Source organism: Malaclemys terrapin, chromosome 16 (genome assembly GCF_027887155.1).
Source record: "Malaclemys terrapin pileata isolate rMalTer1 chromosome 16, rMalTer1.hap1, whole genome shotgun sequence".
NCBI classification, from domain to species: Eukaryota; Metazoa; Chordata; order Testudines; family Emydidae; genus Malaclemys; species Malaclemys terrapin.
In genome coordinates this window covers 14441772-14463271 of record NC_071520.1, presented here as the reverse complement: position 1 = coordinate 14463271, position 21500 = coordinate 14441772, and the positions used below count along the sequence as shown (strand labels likewise).

Genomic DNA, 21500 nt, shown 5'->3' with positions numbered 1-21500 from the left:
ATTAAAGGCCACTCTTCCAAAGAGGGGTTTGTGTCCCTACTGTCCAGAAGTAGCCAGGAGCTCTGTTTGCAGCCTATCCCAGGAACCAGCCTGAGAAGGGTCGTGCCCCTCCCTCTATGGGCCAGATTTGGCCACTTATTCCCCTGAGTGCTGAGCTGTTCAGCCAATAGCCCATTGACTCCAATGAGGCTACCTGAAGAATGACTAATGCTCAGGAAGAAGGTACCGGAATCTACCCCGTGCGCAGGCAGAGGGTGACTCGGTACTAACTCACAGAGCAGACTGCTCTCTGCAGGGCTAGTGACCCACCTGAGCATTGACCCAGACTAAAAAGAAAACCATATTAGCTGATAAAAGGTAAATTGATTTTATTGGAAGAGAAGGTGAATATTGCAATTAATACACAAGATGTAAAAGGGACAGAAGAAGTTAAACTCTTCACAGTCACAGCGATAGTCAATTTTTTCTGATTTTATTAATATCATAACAAGGCTGCATCAGAGACTAAAGCAGGAAGGACAATTCCAGGGAATGCAGGGCGGTGAGAGCAGTGGGAACATGGGAATAAAGACAGATGTCGTATGGATTGGTAAAATCCCCGCTAAAACGGGAAGCAGACTGGCTGGAAATCAGCATTATGGGAATGCTATAGGCAGATCCTGGCTCCCTCAGGGAACCCCCTACAGACTGACACGGGAACCGGCCAACCCCTCTGGGGGTCAGAGGGTTAAGAACACTCTGAGCTCTTCAGGGACTTCTCGAAGTTCTTCCCATCGTGTGTCACCTGGCAGGTGTAGGTCTCGTGGGTCTTCCACTTTGATGCATCCAGTGACAGGTAACTGCTGGCCATGTACTTGTTGTCACTCTGTTTGGATGGCTTGGTCGTCTCCACTCCAGTGGAGATCTGCTGGCCATCAGCTTTCCAGGTCACTTGGACTGCCCCTGGGTAAAAGCTGCCCAGCAGACACACCAGTGTGGCTTTGCTCTTTGTTTTTATCTCTTCCGAGGATGGAGGGAAGAGGTGCACTGTAGGAGATGCCTTTGGCTGACCTATAAGACAAGGAAACTCAGTGTTAGAAAACCCAAAACCAGAGACTAGCAGTGCAGTATACAAGAAATTCCAGATCTTTGCAGTGTAACAAATCCAACCTCTCATAAGCGCCGTAGCAGGGTAATTATCTGAGATGTTCTCCTGGTTAAGGCACAGGATTGGGAATCTGGACACTTGGGGTCTATTCCTAGTTCCGCTACAGGCTTCTTCTGTGAACCTGATGAAGTCACTTACCTCTCTGCCTATGAAAGGGGATTACATCACTGAACTCACCGCACGCAGGCTTTTTCTCAAGGTTTATGTGTTTTTACATATTTCTAAAGCGCTGTGAGACACTTGGTGGAAGATGCTGGAGAAGTGCCAAGTATTATCAGTATTGTTTCCAAGCTCACCTTTTCATTCATTGTTGCTCAGATAAAGGGAAATACGACTTCTAAACAGCTAGCAACCTAGGCAGTTTGCACAGAATTCCTCAACATTACGTGCTAGATTTTAATCCCCTTCCTCACAATGAGTAGCACCTTCCTTCTCAAATGGTGCCATTTAGTGCAGAGAAAGGTGCTACTCATTGAATTAACTCAGAAGATATTTCCGTGGTGAAAACTCTCTCTCTCTCTCTCTCTCTTTTATTTCTGAAGAAGAGACCATCTGCGAATGAGATGGTGAGAGCCATTCACAATGAAAAACTGCAGGTCATTTGGCCTTGTGCCCATCTTAGAAATATAAAAACAGCAGATAAGTATCTTCCTAGGACTACGTTCTGTTTTTTATTTTGGGGATATTTCTTAACTCTACGCTTAGACCCTTAATTTGTCTGTTCAGACCTTGGGGGCTGTTTCACTAGGGGCACAGAAGAATCTGGGGTAACTATCTGCTTAGGAAGGGCACAAAAGTTCAAGGAAACTTTAAATCCTTGGTAACAATTATGCACCAGCCTTGTTGCTGGGGCCAGATTGGGGTGCCCTTCCTCGTGTGAGATTACTCCACAGGCGGTTTGTCCCATTTCATTAGTGGGACTGTATGAAAAGCAACGTGCTATTTGGCATGAGTAGGGTTACTGCAGTCTGGGCCTTAATTATTTCACGCTTTATATAGGTCAAAGCAGCCAACAATGGTCTTGGAGCTAATATTGCCCTGACTTACTGAGCCCTGGCTAAGCCAGGTCCATCAGGTCCCCAAGGCTGGTCTGTAACTGAAGCCGGCTGGTCCAGCCACCATCCTGATCACTGAGCTCTGAGCTTGGCAGACACAGAATCCAGCCTCTAGGAAGCCGTCCAGCCTTTCAGACTGGCCAGAAACCTCGTTAGTGTGCTCCACGCTTGAGGGACACAATTAGTGCAACCTCTTTAAAGCCCTCTTCCCCTGCAGGCTGCTCCAACCCCACTCTGTTTAAATGAGATCTTGCATATTTCAAAGGTTTTGGGTGGGGTTGGGTTGCATTTCTAAACTGAACTCCAGTTTTCTCTAAGGAACAATGGAACGGAGCTTCAGTGTCAGGAGTAAGTCAGTCAGTGCAATGAGACTCAGTCAGGGTAAGTGTAAATCAGTGTAGCTTCCGTGCCAGCAATGGACTACGTGGATTCACACCCTATGAGGAGCTGCCTCCTATTTTTAAAATTACATCAGTCTCTTGTCTACCTCCAACTGAGCAATGCTACAAATAGGGCTGGTTGAAATGACCCATCAAAACTGTTTTCAGTGGAAAATTGGTTTTCAATTGAATGAAAATTTTTGTCGGAAGTATCTGCTTTTCTCAAAAAAATTTGTTTTTTTGTGTGTTGGAAAATCCCCAAATGGAAAAAGTGGAAATCTTAAGCTAAAACCTGTCAATAACTGAAGCATTTTCAGTTTTCAGCTGAAAATGCTTGTTTGGGATTTTGGACCCCTTGAGATAAAAATGATTTTTTTGTTTTGCTTTTCCTGAAATTATTCACAGGATAAAACTGTATTTTCTGCCCAGCTCTCATTGCTAAGCATTTCCTTCCAACGGCCCCTGACAAATCAGATTTAAATCACGAGGGACCAATGACTTTAATAGAACATTAGATTTCCTGGGATTGGACACCTGTCTGTAGGCGCCTGGGGTGAGTTTTGGTGGAGCTCTATAGCAGACAATGGAGTCAGGGCAGTGTGCAGCACCTGAGACGCTGGCCCTGGGTTTCTTTCATACACTGACTAACACCCGGTGCTACTGAGAAATAGTTCATACCTTAAAAGAAAAAGGGGGAAAATCTTTTCCTTAAGAGGCTAACACTGGGTTATCGTAACTGGGGATCCAGTGGCAGAATCTCAATAGGTTTCATGGGCAAATTCAAACTTCTCTTCATTAAGAACAGAAAACCCAACATGTGCTGTGTACATCTGCTATGACTATCCAGAGAGACTAAACGTTATTCCCAACACTGTGTGAAGGTCCATATATAAAATGAGAGGAGTCCGGTGCCCAGCATGAAGACAAAGAAAGCAGGAAAAAAATCATGGAAAACATACAATACAGCCAGGAGAAGGAAAGTTTGTGAGTAATTCAGTGACTTACCAAGGACGGTCAGCTGGGTTCCTCCACCGAAGATCCACCACAGTGACACAGGGCTGTACAAAAACCAGTCCCAGTCGATGGCAGGGAGAGGTCGCCACCTCTGCCTGCGTAGGGAAAAAGAGGCGCAGGGCAATTTCCACTGGCACCCCATGGGAGTGCAGGTTTATCCTTTCTTGAGAAACTCATCGTACAGTCGGAGGAATGAAGATCTACTGGGAAGTGAAGCAATGGCGTATTCCTTGGGACAACTCACAATAAGGCCAAATCCTGGTCCCCGCGCACAGCCCACATAAGAGAGCACACGATGGGCTTGTAGTTGAGGCATTGGAGTGGGAGTCAGGCGAGACGGGGTTCAAGTCCTGGCTCTGCCACCGACTTTGTATCCTTGGGCAAGTCATGTCATCTCTGTGTCTCAGTTCCCCATCTCTAAAATGGGGGCAGCACTTCCCTGCCTCACAGGGTGGTCTAAGGATAAGTTCTATCGTGTCTCAGAGATTCTCAGGTACTACAGTGGTTGAAGGCGTAAAGGTACCGAGAGAGAAGCAAAGGAGCTCTGTGCTCTGCTACCGCGCTGGGTTCCCCCAATACAGCGCTCCGCCAATCCCCGCACAGGCTGTGGGTCTACCTGCATGTCTGTGCAGCTGTGGCTGGAGCCCGTGGAGAACGGTTGGGTGCTGGAGGGCATGTACACAACTGGACTGCGTGTGGGTCCTTCCACTGCCATTTGGCCATGACAGGCCAATACTGGACCAAATTCATCACTGGTGCCATTGTAGTCACTTCAGTGGAATTACATCAGGGAATGAATGTGGCGCATTAGCTGTCAGTATTGAATGGATTCTGTGGGGTATGTTATAGATATGATAACCGTACTTAGAAACCATGTGTCCGTAAACCCACACCTCTGGAGCACCAGCATCTTTCTAGACATAATTAATGTACAGGATGTTCCAGTGACCCAGCAATTAGTGTCAGCGAAGAGACGGATCAGACATGCCAGGGGCTGCACACGGGTGGATCGGATGTGATCCAAACCACGTGCTGTCCTCGTCTACTCTCTGAATAGTGCAGGCTCTCTGCACCTGTCTGTGAGAAGCTAAGACATCCCTCCCACATTGTCCCAACTTACCTGATCAGGATCTTCAGACAGTCCATGGGGCCAGGGAGTCGCTCTGGGTCACTGGGCACAGCCCTTCTGCAAGAAGCTGCCTCATGACGTCCTGTGTCCGCTCTTAGCTGAGCCATGCAGGGGGCTGGTGATGTCTCCACATTGGACGTGCCAGAGGAATGACTCAAGATCCATGTGCCATTAAACCGATCACCCCACGCTCTGTCAGATCCTAGCAGTGGGTCAGGTGCAGGCATTACTGGAGTCCAGGAGCCAAGCAAGATGCTCAGAACCTTTGGTGCTTGTAAAAGCCATGTCCATCGTTCAGCTGGCATATGCTGGAAAATGCTCCAGACCCTGTTGGTACCAATACAAGGCAATGCTGGTATCAATAGAGAGCATGTGTGCTCAGCCCATGTCCAATATGCAGCAGAGATCAGCACTTTCCTCATGGGAGTCCCCAGTTGCCTTTAGAAATTAACTCAGTGCCATCAATGACAGCCATTTGCTTTGTATTTCCCAGCTGTTCTCAGCAGTAAATCCCTGCGCTGTTTCCCTGGACAGAGCTGCCATGAGACTCTCACCATTGCTGGGCTATTCCCTGCCCCTCACCTTAGGAGAGCAGCTCCGGGGCCTGCTGCCCCGCAGAGTGTGGGCATGAGGTGCCCCTCTCACCAAGGGCAGGGCCAGTAAACATCTAGGCTGTGAGCTGTGTCCATGCTCAGCTGGTTTCTTCTGAATTAAACCAGGGCACTGGACCCTCCCTCTGACTGTAAATACAAACTCCCCTTAGTGCCTGGTGGGTGTCAGCTCAGCACAGCCAGGAGAGTGAATGGTACCAGCCCCATTTCCTCATTTTTGGGCCATAGTTGAAGCCAAGGATCATGTGCTGTGTTTAACATGTGATCCGGCACCTACTGAAGATGGTGGAGAAGCTCCTGTGAGTTCAGTGGTTCAGGCTCAGACCCTGCAAGAATTCCTGGGAAGTGGACGGGAGGCCTGAGCCGCTAGCAAAAGTGTCCAAGTCCCATTGTCTGAAGTGACTTAAGCACTTAGGCCTGGAGTGTTAATGGTCTTTAAGCGTCTAAATATACAGGTAGGCCCCTTGTGGGATTTTGAGAAGCACCTGTCTGCCAAACGTCCATTCATTTCAATGCCTTTTAAATCTGGCCCTTAGGCTCCTAAATCCTATTGACTTTCAGTTGAACTTAGACTTTTAATGGAGTGAGTCACTTTTGAAAATACCCTAAATACTTCAAGCTATATTTCAGTCCATTCATCAGTCTATTGCAGTTCACATGTGCAAGGGAACAGGCCCAATTAATAAACACTGAGCAAAGGAAGTTTATCTCTTTCCAGAGCCTTTTTGTCAATGAAATAGTGTTAAAAGTCGGTGCACACCAATAGGTTCTGGCAGCCAACTCTTTATGGCACATGCTCACTCTCCCCCCCCCCCCCCCCCGCCACACAGTCTGATCCCTTCACTCTCATCCTAGCATTGTAAGCTCCTGAAAACTTCTGAGAGCCATTGTCCCCTCTGTGCTCTGCCCACGCTTGGTGCTCCACAAATCATCATCTGGAAATCTTAGCCCCCAAAATTGCAGTCCTGTGAGTGTGTTGTGATGGCGGGACAGTAGGTCTGGGGATGTTAAAAATACTTTGTGTGAAGCTTAAAAAAACCCTCATTGTTTAAAACTTCTCCATAGTTCAGCCTTCCTCTGCTCCCCTTTCCCCTTATTTCCTTCTGTAGGAGGTGTCAGGGCATGACTGGCCGTCCGTCCATCCTTCCGTCCATCCATCCATTCACACACCCACCCGTGTAACCCATATTGTGAGTGGCAGTAGCACGGTGCGATCCGACACATACGTGGCATATGTGGTACAAAGGTATTCCTTTACCTCCCTGGCCCCATGACTGTAGGAGAACCAGTGTTCATGGGTCTCCCTTGGCTGGCTGGCCCAGCACTGCTCAGGGGTCCATGATAAACACTCTGCCTGAGGTGAATTCCCAGCTGTACACACAGTGCATGCTGCTGTTTGGGAAGGGTGGGGAGAACTCCAGAGGGCCCCTCAGGGTATCCAGTCTCACATGCTACTGATCCCCCAGCACAACTGATGGGTTTTAAATGGGACACAGACGATCTGCTCTGCCCTGTCAAGGCCCAAATTGTGAAGTAACACAGGCCTGAATGGTACCAGAGAATCCGGATTACCAGTAATGTTCTGCTTTTACTTGAAAAGCATCTTGAATCTGAAGGCTCCCAAAGCACTTTAACCATTTACACAGCTGGTCAAACTGGAAATAAATGTCCTTGACTTCACCTCTGGCTGAAACAAAGTAGGTGTCACGTAGTGGCCAGCAGCACTAGTTTAATTCAGGCAGATTTCCATGTACAGCTGAAGCTGCTGGGAGGGCCGGTTGGGTGTGTAGAGAGCCGTCGCCTAAGTTGGTGTTTGCAGGATATCAAATGCCACTCGTCCAAAGAGGGGTTTGGGTCTCTACTGAGCAGACGTAGCCAGGAGCTCTGGTTACAGCCTATCCCAGGGAACAGTCTGCAGCACTGTAGTGCCCCTGCCTCTATGGGCCAGATTTGGCCACTTACACCCCTGAGTGTTGAGCTGTTCAGCCAATAGCCCATTGACTCCAATGAGGCTACTTGAAGAATGACTAATGCTCAGGGAGAAGAAGGTACCGGAATCTGCCCCATGCTCAGGCAGAGGTTGACTCAATACTAACTCACAGAGCAGACTGCTCTCTGCAGGACCAGTGACCCAGCTGAGCATTGACCCAGACTAAAAAGAAAACCGTATTAGCTGATAAAAGGTAAATTGATTTTATTGGAAGAGAAGGTGAATATTGCAATTAATACATGAGGTGTAAAAGGGACAAAGAAGTTAAACTCTTCACAGTCACAGTAATAGTCAATTTTTTCTGATTTTATTAATATCATAACAAGGCTGCATCAGAGACTAAAGCAGGGAGGACATTTCCAGGGAATGCAGGGGGGTGAGAGCAGTGGGGACGTGGGAATAAAGACAGGTGTTGTATGGATTGATAAAATCCCCCACCTAAAACAGGAAGCACATTTGCTTGAAATCAGCATTATGGGAATGCTACAGGCAGATCCTGGCTCCCTTGGGGAACCCCCTAAAGACTGACCTGGGAACTAGCTGAGTCCCCATTAAGAACACTCTGAGCTCTTCAGTGACTTCTCGAAGGTCTTCCCATCGTGTGTCACCTGACAGGTGTAGGTCTCATGGGTCTTCCACTTTGATGCATCCAGAGACAGGTAACTGCTGGCCATGTACTTGTTGTCACTCTGTTTGGAGGGTTTGGTCGTCTCCACTCCAGTGGAGATCTGCTGGCCATCAGCTTTCCAGGTGACTTGGACTGCCCCTGGGTAAAAGCTGCCCAGCAGACACACCAGTGTGGCTTTGCTCTTTGTTTTTATCTCTTCCGAGGATGGAGGGAAGAGGTGCGCTGTAGGAGATGCCTTTGGCTGACCTATAAGACAAGGAAACTCAGTGTTAGAAAACCCCAACCAGAGACTGCCAGTGCAGAACGTAAGAAATTCCAGATCTCTGCAGTGTAACAAATCCAACCTCTCACAAGCGCCGGGGCAGGGTAATTATCTGAGATGTAAGATGTTCTTCTGGTTAAGGCCCAGGACTGGGAATCAGGACATTTGGCGTCCAATCCTAACTCTGCCACTGACATCCTTAGTGAACCTGGCCTAGTTTAGTAACTGTCCCTATGCCTGTGAAAGGGGATAATATCACTTTACTCATCCTTTTTGTCATTTTACTCCCCGAAGGCTTGATCCCATATTCCTCCTGCACAGATATCTCCTACTGACTTCAAATAACACCTTGGGGCCGGCAAGGGGTACGGTGTTGGCGCTAAAGGAAAAAATCAGTCGGTGTGAAAGTGAGTAGAGAATTGCATTGCGATCTGTATGCACTGGACTTCTAGCAAGAACCAGTCACAAAGAAATGCTGCAGCTGATTCTGCATTATGCTGCAGTTTAGAAATCTAAAAGCAGCTTTCTAAGGATTTTGGACCATATTGTACTGATTAGTTTAAGGATATTTCTTAAGGTCTAAGCTTTACTTGGAGTTTAATGTGTGTGATTAGGGGACTGGAAGCCACTTCAGTGCTCCGAGAGGAATCTGGGGCAACCCACATTTTTCCTTATGAAATAATCCTATAAAATGTAATTACAAAGCAACCAACATGATCTAAAGAATGGGACAGAGAACTAGACACGTTTGAGTGTTTTATATAAAGTACCATAAAATTCTATGGAGTTCCAAAAGAGACTTTTTTTAACCATCCTATGGTAGGAATAAAATCTATATCTTAAATTCTGCAAGTTGGATCAATAAAACTGTTAAGCAATTATTGTCTGCCACATTCTGCAGGCCTTTCTACCCAGGGACAACACTTCTGAATAAGACCTCAATAGGAAATAACCTCCTTAACTCATACTGTGAGATGCTGACAGCTGAACAGCCTGATTACCAAGCTGGCTTGTTGCTGAAATGTTTTCAGAAACTTGTAATGTACAGACTCCTAAATAGGACCAATCCCAGCCAAAGGACCCGAGCCAGTATTTGTCTAAGTGGTTTGTTGGATCAGGGTCCAAAATGAGCAACAAGGATATTGCAAAATATCACAGTATTGGTTGATTTCATGGTGGGTACAGAGTAGAGTCCCCTGCACCCACGTATGATGTGGTGCTATGTTACTGCATGGAGATATGGAGACAGTAAAGGACCTACTGGCTTAGGAATGGATGCAAAAGTTTGGGGAATTTTTAATCCCCTAGTAAAAGGCACCTGCCTTCTAACTGGGGCCAAACTGAGAAGCTCTTCCTCATTCCAAGTAGCACTTTACCTCACAAGCGGTCGGTCTCACTGATGTCAGTGGGCCTGTTTGCTGATCAGCACGAGTGGGCTCAGTGCAGCACGGGCTGCAGTTATTTCATGCTTTACACAGGTCAAAGCGACAATGTTGGCTGAGCTAGCACAGTCAGCCCTGATTTACTGAGCCCTGGCGAGCTGAGATCTAGCTGCTCCTCAAGGTTTTACTCTAACAGAAGTTGCTGGCCCAACCAGCATCCTGGTCATTGAGCTCGGAGGTTGGCAGCCGGAGAGTGCAGCTTCTAGGAAGCCGTTCAGCCTTTCCAGACTGGCCAGCAACCTCGTTAGTGTGCTCCAGGCTTGAGAGAGGCAATTAGTGCAGCCTCTTTCAAGCCCTCTCCCACTGCAGTCTGCTCCAACCCCACCCCCTTTATCTGTGACTCTCCATATTTCATAGGTGTTGGGTGTCCCTCAGCACCTGTAGAAAATCAGGTTTGAGTGGTATTTCCAAACTGAAATCCACGATAGCTACAGTCATCCAATGTACAATGGAACCGATCCTCCGGGTTAGAAGTAAGTCAGTGAAATTACATTCACTCAGTGTAAGGGTAAATCAGTGTAGTTCCATTACTGCCGAGGAGGCTACATTGATTTACACCACATGAAGATCTGTTCTTACATTTTTAAAATTACTCTGATCTCATAACTTGCTCTAAATTAGCAATTCTACAAGTCGGGCTGGTCAAAAATTACCCATCAAATCTCTTGTCAGTGGAAAAACTGGCTTTTCATCTCAATGGAATTTTTTGGAGCAAATATCTAATTAACGAAAATTTTTGTGTTGGAAATGCAAAAACTCAGTACCAAAAAGGTTTCTGCAAATATCTGGGGTTTTTCTTTCTGTTTTCAGTATATATTGGGTGAATTTTTTTTTTTTTTGGCCAAAAAGTCAATTTTCTGCTGAAAATTTAGACAAAAACAACATTTTTCATTTTTGTAGAAATTTTCCAGAAATTGAAACCCCATTTTGTGACTAACTCTTCCCAAAATGAATAGTCTTCAAACTACTCCAGAAGATCAGATTTCAAATCACAAAGGACAAATTATTTTTATCTCACATTAGATTTCAAGGGTTGTACGTCTATTTTAAGGAGGTTTGGGTGAGTTTTGGTGGAGATCTATTGAAAACAAAGGGACTATGTTGTTCTACCTGGCTGAGAATCTGGCCCTTGGTTTCTTTCACATATTGGGAAAAACCCAGTGCGAATAACTAAGAAATGTCTAGTCCATTAAAACAAAAAACAAGGTAGAAAATATTTTCTTTTAAGATGCTAACACCAGTTATTTAAAATTGGGACCTGACAAGAGAATCTGGGTAGGTTTCATGGGCAAATTCAGAAACCTGTTCATTGGGAAAAGATAAGAAAAATCCAGCATGGGACATCTACACCCTGTTCTGACTATCCAACGATTAAACATTGTTCTTAACACCGTGTGAAGGTCTCTGCATAAAGGGAGAAGAGACCCAATCCTGGCAGTAAGAGAGAAAAGGAGGGAAAAAATCATGGAAACACGACAGGATTGGCATTGAGAAGGAAAGCAGGTGAGTAATTCAGTGACTTACCAAGGACGGTCAGCTGGGTTCCTCCACCGAAGACAAACCACAGTGACACATGGCTGTACAAAAACCAGTCATGTTCAATGGCAGGGAGAGGTCACCACCACTGCACGTGTGGGGAAAATAGACGTGGGACAACAACTGCTGGATCTCCTTGAGGGCGAAGGTTCATCCTTTCTGGAGAAGCTCATAGTACAGTTGATTTAAATGAAGATCCATTGGGAGGTGAAGCAATGGAGTATTCCTTGGAAGAGCTCACATGGGGCCAAATCCTGGTCCCAGCACGCAGCCCACGTAAGAGAGCAGAAGATGATCTTGTACTTAAGGCACTGGAGTAGGAGTCAGAAGATGGGTTCAAGTCCTGGTTCTGCCACAGACTGATTTTGTGCCTTGGGCAAGTCACATAATCTGTGCCTCAATTCCCCACCTGTAAAATGGGGATAGTACTTCCCTATTTCACAGGGGTGCTGTAAGGATAAATTCCTTTATGGCTGTGAGATGCTCAGGTACAACAGTGATACAGGCCATAAACCTGCCTAGACAGACACAAAGGAACTGTGTGCTAGGCAGCTGCTACTCCACTGGGTTCCACTGTCCCTGTGCTCCCCCAACACACCCACGGTCTGTGGATCTGCAGGTACCTCCCGCATGCCTGTGTGTGCTGCGGTGGATGGCCCCTATGGAGCTCCATCTAGCACCATTGTGGGTGGAGGAGGGGACACAGAGTGTTGAATTGGGGCTGCTAAACTGTTGGCAGTGGAAGGACCAGCTGGCCCTCATAGGTCCCCAGGAGGGAGGGGCTGGCAGATTTCTTTGGAATGCTGATAGTGAATACGCTGAGCCACGTTCAACCCTGGTGCAATTATAGTGACTTGTGGGAATTATACCAGAGAAGAATTAGGCCCATTTGCTGCCAGTATTTAATGTATCCAATCCTGTTTTTCATGTGGGCGATACCCCTGTTTCCAAAGCACGTTTCTTTAGCTTACATCCCTGGGAGCACTGACATCTCTATAGACCTAGTGTAAACACTATCCTAGCATCACACCAACAAGTGTCAGCGAAGAAACAGATCTGCCATGCTGAGACTGCATGTGTGTGGATAGGAAACCAATACCACGTGCTGTCCTCATCTCTCATCCGGATAGTGCAGCCTTCCCTGCACCTGTCAGTGAGAAGCTACCACATCCCATGACATGTGGTCCTGCCTTACCTGATCAGGATCTCCAGATAGTCTGTGGGTGAGGGGTCGCTCTGAAAAAGCTGCATCATAATGTTCTGTCTCGCATTTGGCTGGTGAACTCTCCACACCGGACATGTCCGAGAAACAAGTAAATAGTGCTCGAGATCCATGGTCCATGAAACCGATCACCACCATCCTCTGCTGGGACCCCAACCATGGATCTGATGCAAGTGTTCCTGGCAGTCTCTCTGGAAGCCAAGATTCTGTATCTGGCATATGCTGGAAAATGCTCCAAGCCCTGTTAGTACCAATACAAGGCAATGTTGGGATCAATGTCCAGTATGCAGCAGAGATCAGCACTTTCCTGAAGGGAGCCCCTCAGGTGCCTTTAGAAATTAACTCATTGCCACCAACACCAGCCATTTGCTCTGTATTTCCCAGCTGTTCTCAGCAGTAAATCCCTGCGCTGTTTCCCTGGACAGAGCTGCCATGAGACTCACACCATTGCTGGGCTATTCCCTGCCCCTCACCTTAGGAGAGCAGCTCTGGGGCCTGCTGCCCCGCAGAGTGTGGGTGTGAGGTGCCCCTCTCACCAAGGGCAGGGCCAGTAAACATCTAGGCTGTGAGCTGTGTCCATGCTCAGCTGGTTTCTTCTGAATTAAACCAGGGCACTGGACCCTCCCTCTGACTGTAAAGACAAACTCCCCTTAGTGCCTGGTGTGTGTCAGCTCAGCACGGCCAGGGGAGTGAATGGCACCAGCCCCATTTCCTTATTATTGGGCCATATTTAAAGCCAAGGATCATGTGCTGTGTTTAACACGTGATCCGGCACCTACGGAAGTTGCTGGGGAAGCTCCTGTGAGTTCAGTGGTTCAGGCTCAGACCCTGCGAGAATTCCCTGGGAAGTGGAGGGGAGGCCTGAGCTACTAGCAAAAGTGTCCAAGTCCCATTGTCAGAAGTGACATAAACACTTGGGGCTGGAGTGTTAAAGGTATTTAAGCACCTATATGTACAGACAGGCAGTTGGCGGGATTTTCAAAAGCACCTAACTGCCAAACACTCATTCATTTCAATGGCTTTTAAATCTGGCCCTTAGGCTCCTGATTCCTATTGACTTTCAGTTGAATTTAACATTTAATTGAGTGAGTCACTTTTGAAAATACCCTAAATACTTCATGCAGTTTTTCAGTCCATTCATCAGTCTATTGCAGTTCACATGTGCAAGGGAAGAGGCCCAATTAATAAACACTGAGCAAAGGAAGTTCATCTCTTTCCAGAGCCTTTTTGTCAATGAAATAGTGTTAAAAGTCAGTGCACACCCCTAGGTTCTGGCAGCCAACTCTTTATGGCACATGCTCGCTCTCTTTCTCTCTCTCTCTCTGATCCTTTCACTCTTCTTCTTGCAGTGTAAGGGCTTGAAAACTTCTGAGAGCCATTGTCCCCTCTGTGCTCTGCACACTCTTGGTACTCCAGAAATCATCATCTGGAAATCTTAACACCCCCCCCCACCCAGTACAGACGTGTGTGTGAGGGTGTTGGGATGGTGGGGATGTAAAAAATACTTATTTAAGAAACCATCATTCTTTAAAACTCATCCATAGCGCAGTCCCCTTCAGCTCCCCTTCCCTCTTATTCATTTCTGGAGGAGGTGGAAGTGCATGATAAACGCTCTCCGTGAGGCCTGTTCCCAGCTGTACACACGGTGCATGCTGCTGTCCGGGAAGGGTGGGACAGACTCCAGGGTGCCCCTCAGACTATCCACTCTCACATGCAACATGAAACTTATCCACAGACCCCCAGCACCATTTATGGGTTTTAATGGGACACAAACTGTCTGCTCCAGCCCATCAAGGCCCAAACTGTGCAACACACACGACTTACTAAGGGCCCCAGTGGTGTGCACCCAGAGAATCCAGATCATCAGGAATGTTCTGATTTAGTTCTAAATAATGATGCTTTTCAAATATAATATCTTGAATCTGAAGGCTCCCAAAGCACTTTACACACTTACACAGCTGGTCAAACTGGATATGAGGGTCTCTGCCTTCAGCTGCGGTTGAAAAACAGGAGCTATCACAAAGTGGCCAGCAGCACTGGTTTATTTCAGGCAAATTTCCCTGTACAGCTGAATGTGCTGGAAGGGCAGGTTGGGTGACAAAGTTCCTCCTCTATCTTGGTGGGTCCTGCGCTTATTGGCAGATTTTCTTGCCTCAGTTTCACCATGGGGATTGGGGAACAGCCCAGAGACCTTCTCCTCTGGAAGAACCCACAGTCCAGGTCAATTGGGAGGTTTGGGGGGAACCCGGGCCCGCCCTCTACTCCGGGTTCCAGCCCAGGGCCCTGTGGATTGCAGCTGTCTATAGTGCCTCCTGTAACAACTGCATGACAGCTACAACTCCCTGGGCTACATCCTCATGGCCTCCTCCAAACACCTTCCTTATTCTCACCACAGAACCTTCCTCCTGGTGTCTGATAACACTTGTGCTCCTCAGTCCTCCAGCAGCGCAGCACAGCGCAGCACACCCTCTCACTCTGAGCTCCATTCGCCTCTTGCTCCTAGCGCCTCACACTCCCACCACAAACTGAAGTGAGCTTCTTTTTAAAGCCCAGGTGCCCTGATTAGCCTGCCTTAATTGATTGTAGCAGGTTCCTGATTACTCTAGTGCAGCCCCTGTTCTGGTCACTCAGGGAACAGAAAACTACTCATCCAGTGACCAGTATATTTGCCCTCTACCAGACTCCTGTACCCCACTGGTCTGGGTCTGTCACAGTGGGTAGAGAGCTGTCACCCAGGTTGCTGTTGGCAAGATATTAAAGGCCACTTTACCAAAGAGGGGTTTGTGTCTCTACTGTCCAGACGTAGCCAGGAGCTCTGTTTGCAGCCTATCCCAGGGACCAGCCTGCAGCAGTGTAGTGCCCCTCACGGTCTGGGCCAGATTTGGCCACTTATTCCCCTGAGTGCTGAGCTGTTCAGCCAATAGCCCATTGACTCCAATCAGGCTTGTTGAAGAATGACGAATGCTCAGGGAGCAGCAGGGAGCCGGAATCTGCCCCATGCGCAGGCAGAGGGTGACTCAATACGAACTCACAGAGCAGACTGCTCTCTGCAGGGCTAGTGCCCACCTGAGCATTGACCCAGCCTAGCCCTGCTGGTCTATTGGGAGCTGCCAGGATCCCAGCACAAGCAGGGCTGGCTGCAGAGCCCCGGGGGTTGCATTATGCTCTCACGTAGCCCCCTATGACCCAGTGATTCCCTAACACAATGTGTGCTCTGCAGAGAGATTTGTGCAGCAGCAATTGTCACACCTCAGCGAAGGCTGGCTGAGACCCAGAGTGACCAGTCTTGGGGAGAACAGTCACAGCTTGGGTAATGATCCCTGAGTGACAGCTCCTCCTCCTTCTCCCCTGCTCTCCATGACATTACACGTCACTTCCCATTAGCTTGTCTGAAACCCCAAAGCCAACGAGACCCTTACTAAAAAGAAAACCATATTGGCTGATAAAAGGTAAATTGATTTTATTGGCAGATAAGGTGAATATTGCAATTAATACATAAGATGTAAAAGGGACGGAAGAAGTTAAACTCTTCACAGTTACAGCGATAGTTGAATGTTTTTGATTTTATTAATATCATAACAAGGCTGCATCAGAGATTAAAGCAGGAAGGAGAATTCCAGGGAATGCAGGGGGATGAGAGCAGTGGGGACATGGGAATAAAGACAGGTGTCATGAATTGGTAAAACCCCCCACCTAAAATAGGAAGCAGATTTACTGGAAATCAGCATTATGGGAATGCTACAGACAGATCCTGGCTCCCTTGGGGAGCCCCCTATAGACTGACACAGGAACCGACCAAGCCCTCTGGGGGTCAGAGGGTTAAGAACACTCTGAGCTCTTCAGGGACTTCTCGATATTCTTCCCATCGTGTGTCACCTGGCAGGTGTAGGTCTCATGGGTCTTCCACTTTGATGCATCCAGAGACAGATAACTGCTGGCCATGTACTTGTTGTCACTCTGTTTGGATGGTTTGGTCGTCTCCACTCCAGTGGAGATCTGCTGGCCATCAGCTTTCCAGGTGACTTGGACTGCCCCTGGGTAAAAGCTGCCCAGCAGACACACCAGTGTGGCTTTGCTCTTTGTTTTTATCTCTTCCGAGGATGGAGGGAAGAGGTGCACTGTAGGAGATGCCTTTGGCTGACCTACAAGACAAGGAAACTCAGTGTTAGAAAACCCCAAACCAGAGACTAGCAGTGCAGAATACAGGAAATTCCAGATTTCTACAGTGTAAGAAATCTAATCTCTCACAAGAACTGTGGCAGGGTAATTATCTGAGATGTTCTCCTGGTTAAGGCACAGGACTGGGAATCTGGACACTTGGGGTCCATTCCTAGTTCTGCCACAGGCTTCCTTTGTGAACGTGAGGAAGTCACTTACCTCTCTGCCTATGAAAGGGGATGACATCACTGAACTCACCGCACGCAGGCTTTTTCTCAAGGTTTATGTGTTTTTACATATTTCTAAAGTGCTGTGAGAGACTTGGTGGAAGATGCTGGAGAAGTGCCAAGTATTATCAGTATTGTTTCCAAGCTCACCTTTTCATTCATTGTTGCTCAGATAAAGGGAAATACGACTTCTAAACAGCTAGCAACCTAGGCAGTTTGCACAGTATTCCTCCATATTAAGTGCCAGATTTTAATCCCCTTCATCACATTGAGTAGCACTTTCCTTCTCAAATGTGCCGTTTAGTGCAGACGAAGGGGCTACTCATTGAATTAACTTTGAAGATATTTCCAAGGTGAAAACACTCTCTCTCTCTCTCTCTCTCTCTCTTCTTGAGAAATAAGAGAGAGATAGAGAATCTGCGAATGAGATACTGAGAGCCATTCACAAAGAAAAACTGCAGGTCACTCGGCCTTCTGCCCATCTTAGAAATATAAAAACAGCAGATAAGTATCTTCCTAGGACTATGTTGTGTCTTTTATTTTGGGGATATTTCTTAAGGCCTCAGCTTAGAGTTTAATTTGTCTGTTCGGGCCTTGGGGGCTGTTTCACTAGAGGCACAGAGGAATCTGGGGGTAACCCCCATTTTTCTTAATGAAAAAAGTGCTGTAACAGATAATTACAAAAAACCACTATGCATTAAATAGTGTTTTATAGAAAGCACTGTAAAATTCTGTACAGTTTAGAGAGAGAGAGAGAGCGTTTGTTTTTGAACTATCCTATGGAATTCCATAGCAGGGATAAATTTTCTGTTCTTAAGCCATTGTTGAATTATCATTGTCTATCTGGGTCTGTAGGTCTCTCTGCTAAGGGTCAGATCTTCTGATTAACACCTGGGTGACAAACAACCTCCTACCACACCCTGGTTGCCTGTTCCTGTTGCTGAACAGCCTAGTTACCAAGCAATCTTGTTGCTGAAACGTTTTCATTTGTGGGACCAATCCCTGCTACAGGGCCCGATCCAGTGTGTGTCTGAGCACTTTGCTGGATTGGGGTTCAAGACAAGAGGAAAAGGGACCTTGCAAAGTACCACAATGAGGGTTGATTTCATGGTGGGTGCAGAGTAGATTCCCCTGGGCCCCAGCCTGGTGCTGTGCTGTGTGACTGCATAGAGACATTGAAGGCACGACCTACTTAGGAAGGGACGCAAAAGTTTGGGGAATTTTTAAACTCTTAGTAACACTTATGCACCAGCCTTGTCGCGGGGCCAGATTGGGATGCCCGTCCTCATGCCAGGTTGCACCTTACTCCACAAGAGGTAGATCCCATTTCATTAGTGGGACTGTATGAAAAGCAACGTGCTATTCGGTCACTTGTCTAGCTCTAACTGAGCAATGTTACAAATAGGGCTGGTTGAAAATGACCCATCAAAACTATTTTCAGTGGAAAATTGGTTTTCAACTGAATGAAAATTTTTGTGGGAAGGATCCGCTTTTCTCAAAAAAAAATTGTTTGTTTTTTTTATTGAGAATGCCAAAATGAAAAAAATGGAAATCTTAAGCTAGAAACTGTCAATAACTGAAGCATTTTTGGTTTTCAGCTGAAAATGCTTGTTTGAATTTTGGACCCCTTCAGATAAAAATGATTTTTTTGTTTTGCTTTTCCTGAAATTATTCACAGAATAAAACTGTATCTTCTGCCCAGCTCTCATTCCTAAGCATTTCCTTCCAATGGCCCCCGGCAAATCAGATTTTAAATCACCAGGGACCAATGATTTTTATAGAACATTAGATTTCCTGGGATTGGACACCTGTCTGTAGGCGCCTGGGGTGAGTTTTGGTGGAGCTCTATAGCGGACAATGGAGTCAGGGCAGTGTGCAGCACCTGAGAAGTTGGCCCTGGGTTTCTTTCATACACTGACTAACACCTGGCGCTACTGAGAAATAGTTCATACCTTAAAAGAAAAGGAGGGAAAATCTTTTCCTTACGGGGCTAACACTAGGTCATCGTAACTCGGAATACAGTGGCAGAATCTCAATAGGTTTCATGGGCAAATTCAAACTTCTCTTCATTAGGAAAAGAAAAGAAAACCCAACATGGGCCGTGTACACCTGCTATGACTATCCAGAGAGACTAAATGTTATTCCCAACACTGTGTGAAGGTCCATATATAAAGTGAGAGGAGTCCCGAGCCCAGCATGAAGACAAAGAAATCAGGAAAAAATCATGGAAAACATACAATAAAGCCAGGAGAAGGAAAGTTTGTGAGTAATTCAGTGACTTACCAAGGACGGTCAGCTGGGTTCCTCCACCGAAGACCCGCCACAGTGACACAGGGCTGTACAAAAACCTGTCCCAGTTGATGGTAGGGAGAGGTCATCATCACTGCCCGGGAGGGGAAAAAGAGGCATGGGGGAATTTCCACTTGTTCCTCAGGGGAGTGCAGGTGTCTCCTTTGAGGAGAAACTCGTGCAATTGGAAGAGTGAAGATCCATGGGGAAGTGAAGCAATGAAGTATTCCTTGGGACAACTCCTAATAAGGCCAAATCCTGGTCCCCGCACACAGCCCAGAGAGTAGCAGATAGTCGTGTCGTTAAGGCATTGGAGTGGGAGTCAGGAGACTGAGGTTCAAGTCCTGGCTCTGCCACTGACTTTGTATCCTTGGGCAAGTCACATCATCTCTCTGCCTCCCTTCCCCATCTGTAAATTGGGGGCAGCACTTCCCTTCTTCACAGGGCGGTGTAAACATAAATTTCGTAGTGTGTTAGAGATGCTCAGGCACTACAGTGATAGAGGGTGTAAAGGTACCTAGAGAGAAGCAAAGGAGCTCTGTGCTCTGCTACTGCGCTGGGTTCCACCACTACAGAGCTCCCCAAAACCCACCTGTGGAGAACGGTTGTGGGTGCTGGAGGGCATGTACACAACTGGATTGCATGTTGGTCCTTCCACTGCCATTTGGCCATGACAGGCCAATACTGGGCAAAATTCATCACTGGTGCCATTGTAGGGACTTAAGTGGAATTACATCACAGAATGAATGTGGCGCATTAGCTGTCAGTATTGAATGGATTCAGTGGGGTATGTTATGGACATGATAACCATACTTTGAAACCATGTGGCTGTAACCCCACACCTCTGGGAGCACCAGCATCTTTCTAGACATAATTAACCTACAGCATGTCCCGGTGACCCACCAATAAGTGTCAGCGAAGAGACGGATCAGACGTGCCAGGGGCTGCACATTGGTGGATCGAATGTGATCCAAACCACATGCTGTCCTCGTCTACTCTCTGAATAGTGCAGCCTCTCTGCACCTATCTGTGAGAAGCTAAGCCATAACTTACCTGATCAGGATCTTCAGACAGTCCATGGGGCCAGGGGGTCGCTCTGAGTCACTGGGCACAGCCCTTCTGCAAGAAGCTGCCTCATGACATCCTGCGTTCGCTCTCAGCTGAGCCATGCAGGGGGCTGGTGCCTTTAGAAATTAACTCAATGCCATCAATGACCGCCATTTGCTCTGTATTTCCCAGCTGTTCTCAGCAGTAAATCCCTGTGCTGTTTCCCTGGACAGAGCTGCCATGAGACTCACACCATCGCTGGGCTATTCCCTGCCCCTCACCTTAGGAGAGCAGCTCTGGGGCCTGCTGCCCAGCAGAGTGTGGGCGTGAGGTGCCCCTCTCACCAAGGGCAGGGCCAGTAAACATCTAGGCTGTGAGCTGTGTCCATGCTCAGCTGGTTTCTTCTGAATTAAACCAGGGCACTGGACCCTCCCTCTGACTGTAAATACAACCTCCCCTTAGTGCCTGGTGGGTGTCAGCTCAGCATGGCCCGGGGACTGAATGGTACCTGCCTCATTTCCTCATTAATGGGCCATAGTTGAAACCAAGGAGGATCATGTGCTGTGATTCACACATTCACCGGCACTTACTGAAGATGGTGGGGAAGCTCCTGTGAGTTCAGTGGTTCAGGCTCAGACCCTGCGAGAATTCCCTGGGAAGTGGAGGGGAGGCCTGAGCCGCTAGCAAAAGTGTCCAAGTCCCATTGTCAGAAGTGACATAAACACTTGGGGCTGGAGTGTTAAAGGTATTTAAGCACCTATATGTACAGGAAGGCACCTAACAGGATTTTTAAAAGCACCTAGCTGCCAAACGCTCATTCATTTCAATGGCTTTTAAATCTGGCCCTTAGGCTCCTGATTCCTATTGACTTTCAGTTGAACTTAACTTTTAATGGAGTGAGTCACTTTTGAAAATACCCTAAATACTTCATGCAGTTTTTCAGTCCAGTCATCAGTCTATTGAGTTCACATGTGCAAGGCAACAGGCTCAATTAATAAACCTTGAGCAAAATGTTAAAATCAGCGCATGCTCTGGGTTCTAGTAGCCAAATCTATGGCACATGTTCGCTCTCCCTCTCACACACGCTCTGTGTGAGCTCCTGAAAACTTAGGAGAGCCATTGTCCCCTCTGTGTTATGCACACTCTTGGTGCTCCACAAATCATAACCTGGGATTCTTATCCCCCCCCCCCCCCATGTAAAGATGTGTGTAGGGGGGATGGCCGGAGAGTAGGTCTGGGGACGCTAAAGATACTTTGTGAAGTTTAAGAGACCCCTCATTCTTTCAAACTCATCCATATTGCAGCCTCCTTCTGCTCCCCTTTCCACCTAACCCCTTCTGTAGGAGGTGGCAGTTCATGACTG

At 47.2% G+C, this 21500-nt stretch overlaps 3 gene segments (V, D, J or C); all 3 read right to left on the bottom strand.

Moving 5' to 3' along the window:
• Positions 1-351: 351 nt before the first annotated feature.
• LOC128824857 (immunoglobulin lambda constant 1-like) lies at positions 352-4742 on the bottom strand. The segment is given in 3 exon segments: positions 352-1050; positions 3588-3691; positions 4717-4742. Coding segments are annotated over 3 exon segments (453 nt in total).
• Positions 4743-7513: 2771 nt separating this feature from the next.
• On the bottom strand, positions 7514-12494 carry LOC128824855 (immunoglobulin lambda constant 1-like). The segment is given in 3 exon segments: positions 7514-8200; positions 11183-11267; positions 12390-12494. Coding segments are annotated over 3 exon segments (513 nt in total).
• A 3367-nt stretch (positions 12495-15861) lies between these two features.
• LOC128824854 (immunoglobulin lambda constant 1-like) lies at positions 15862-20169 on the bottom strand. The segment is given in 3 exon segments: positions 15862-16558; positions 19085-19149; positions 20144-20169. Coding segments are annotated over 3 exon segments (414 nt in total).
• Between the last annotated feature and the right edge of the window lie 1331 nt (positions 20170-21500).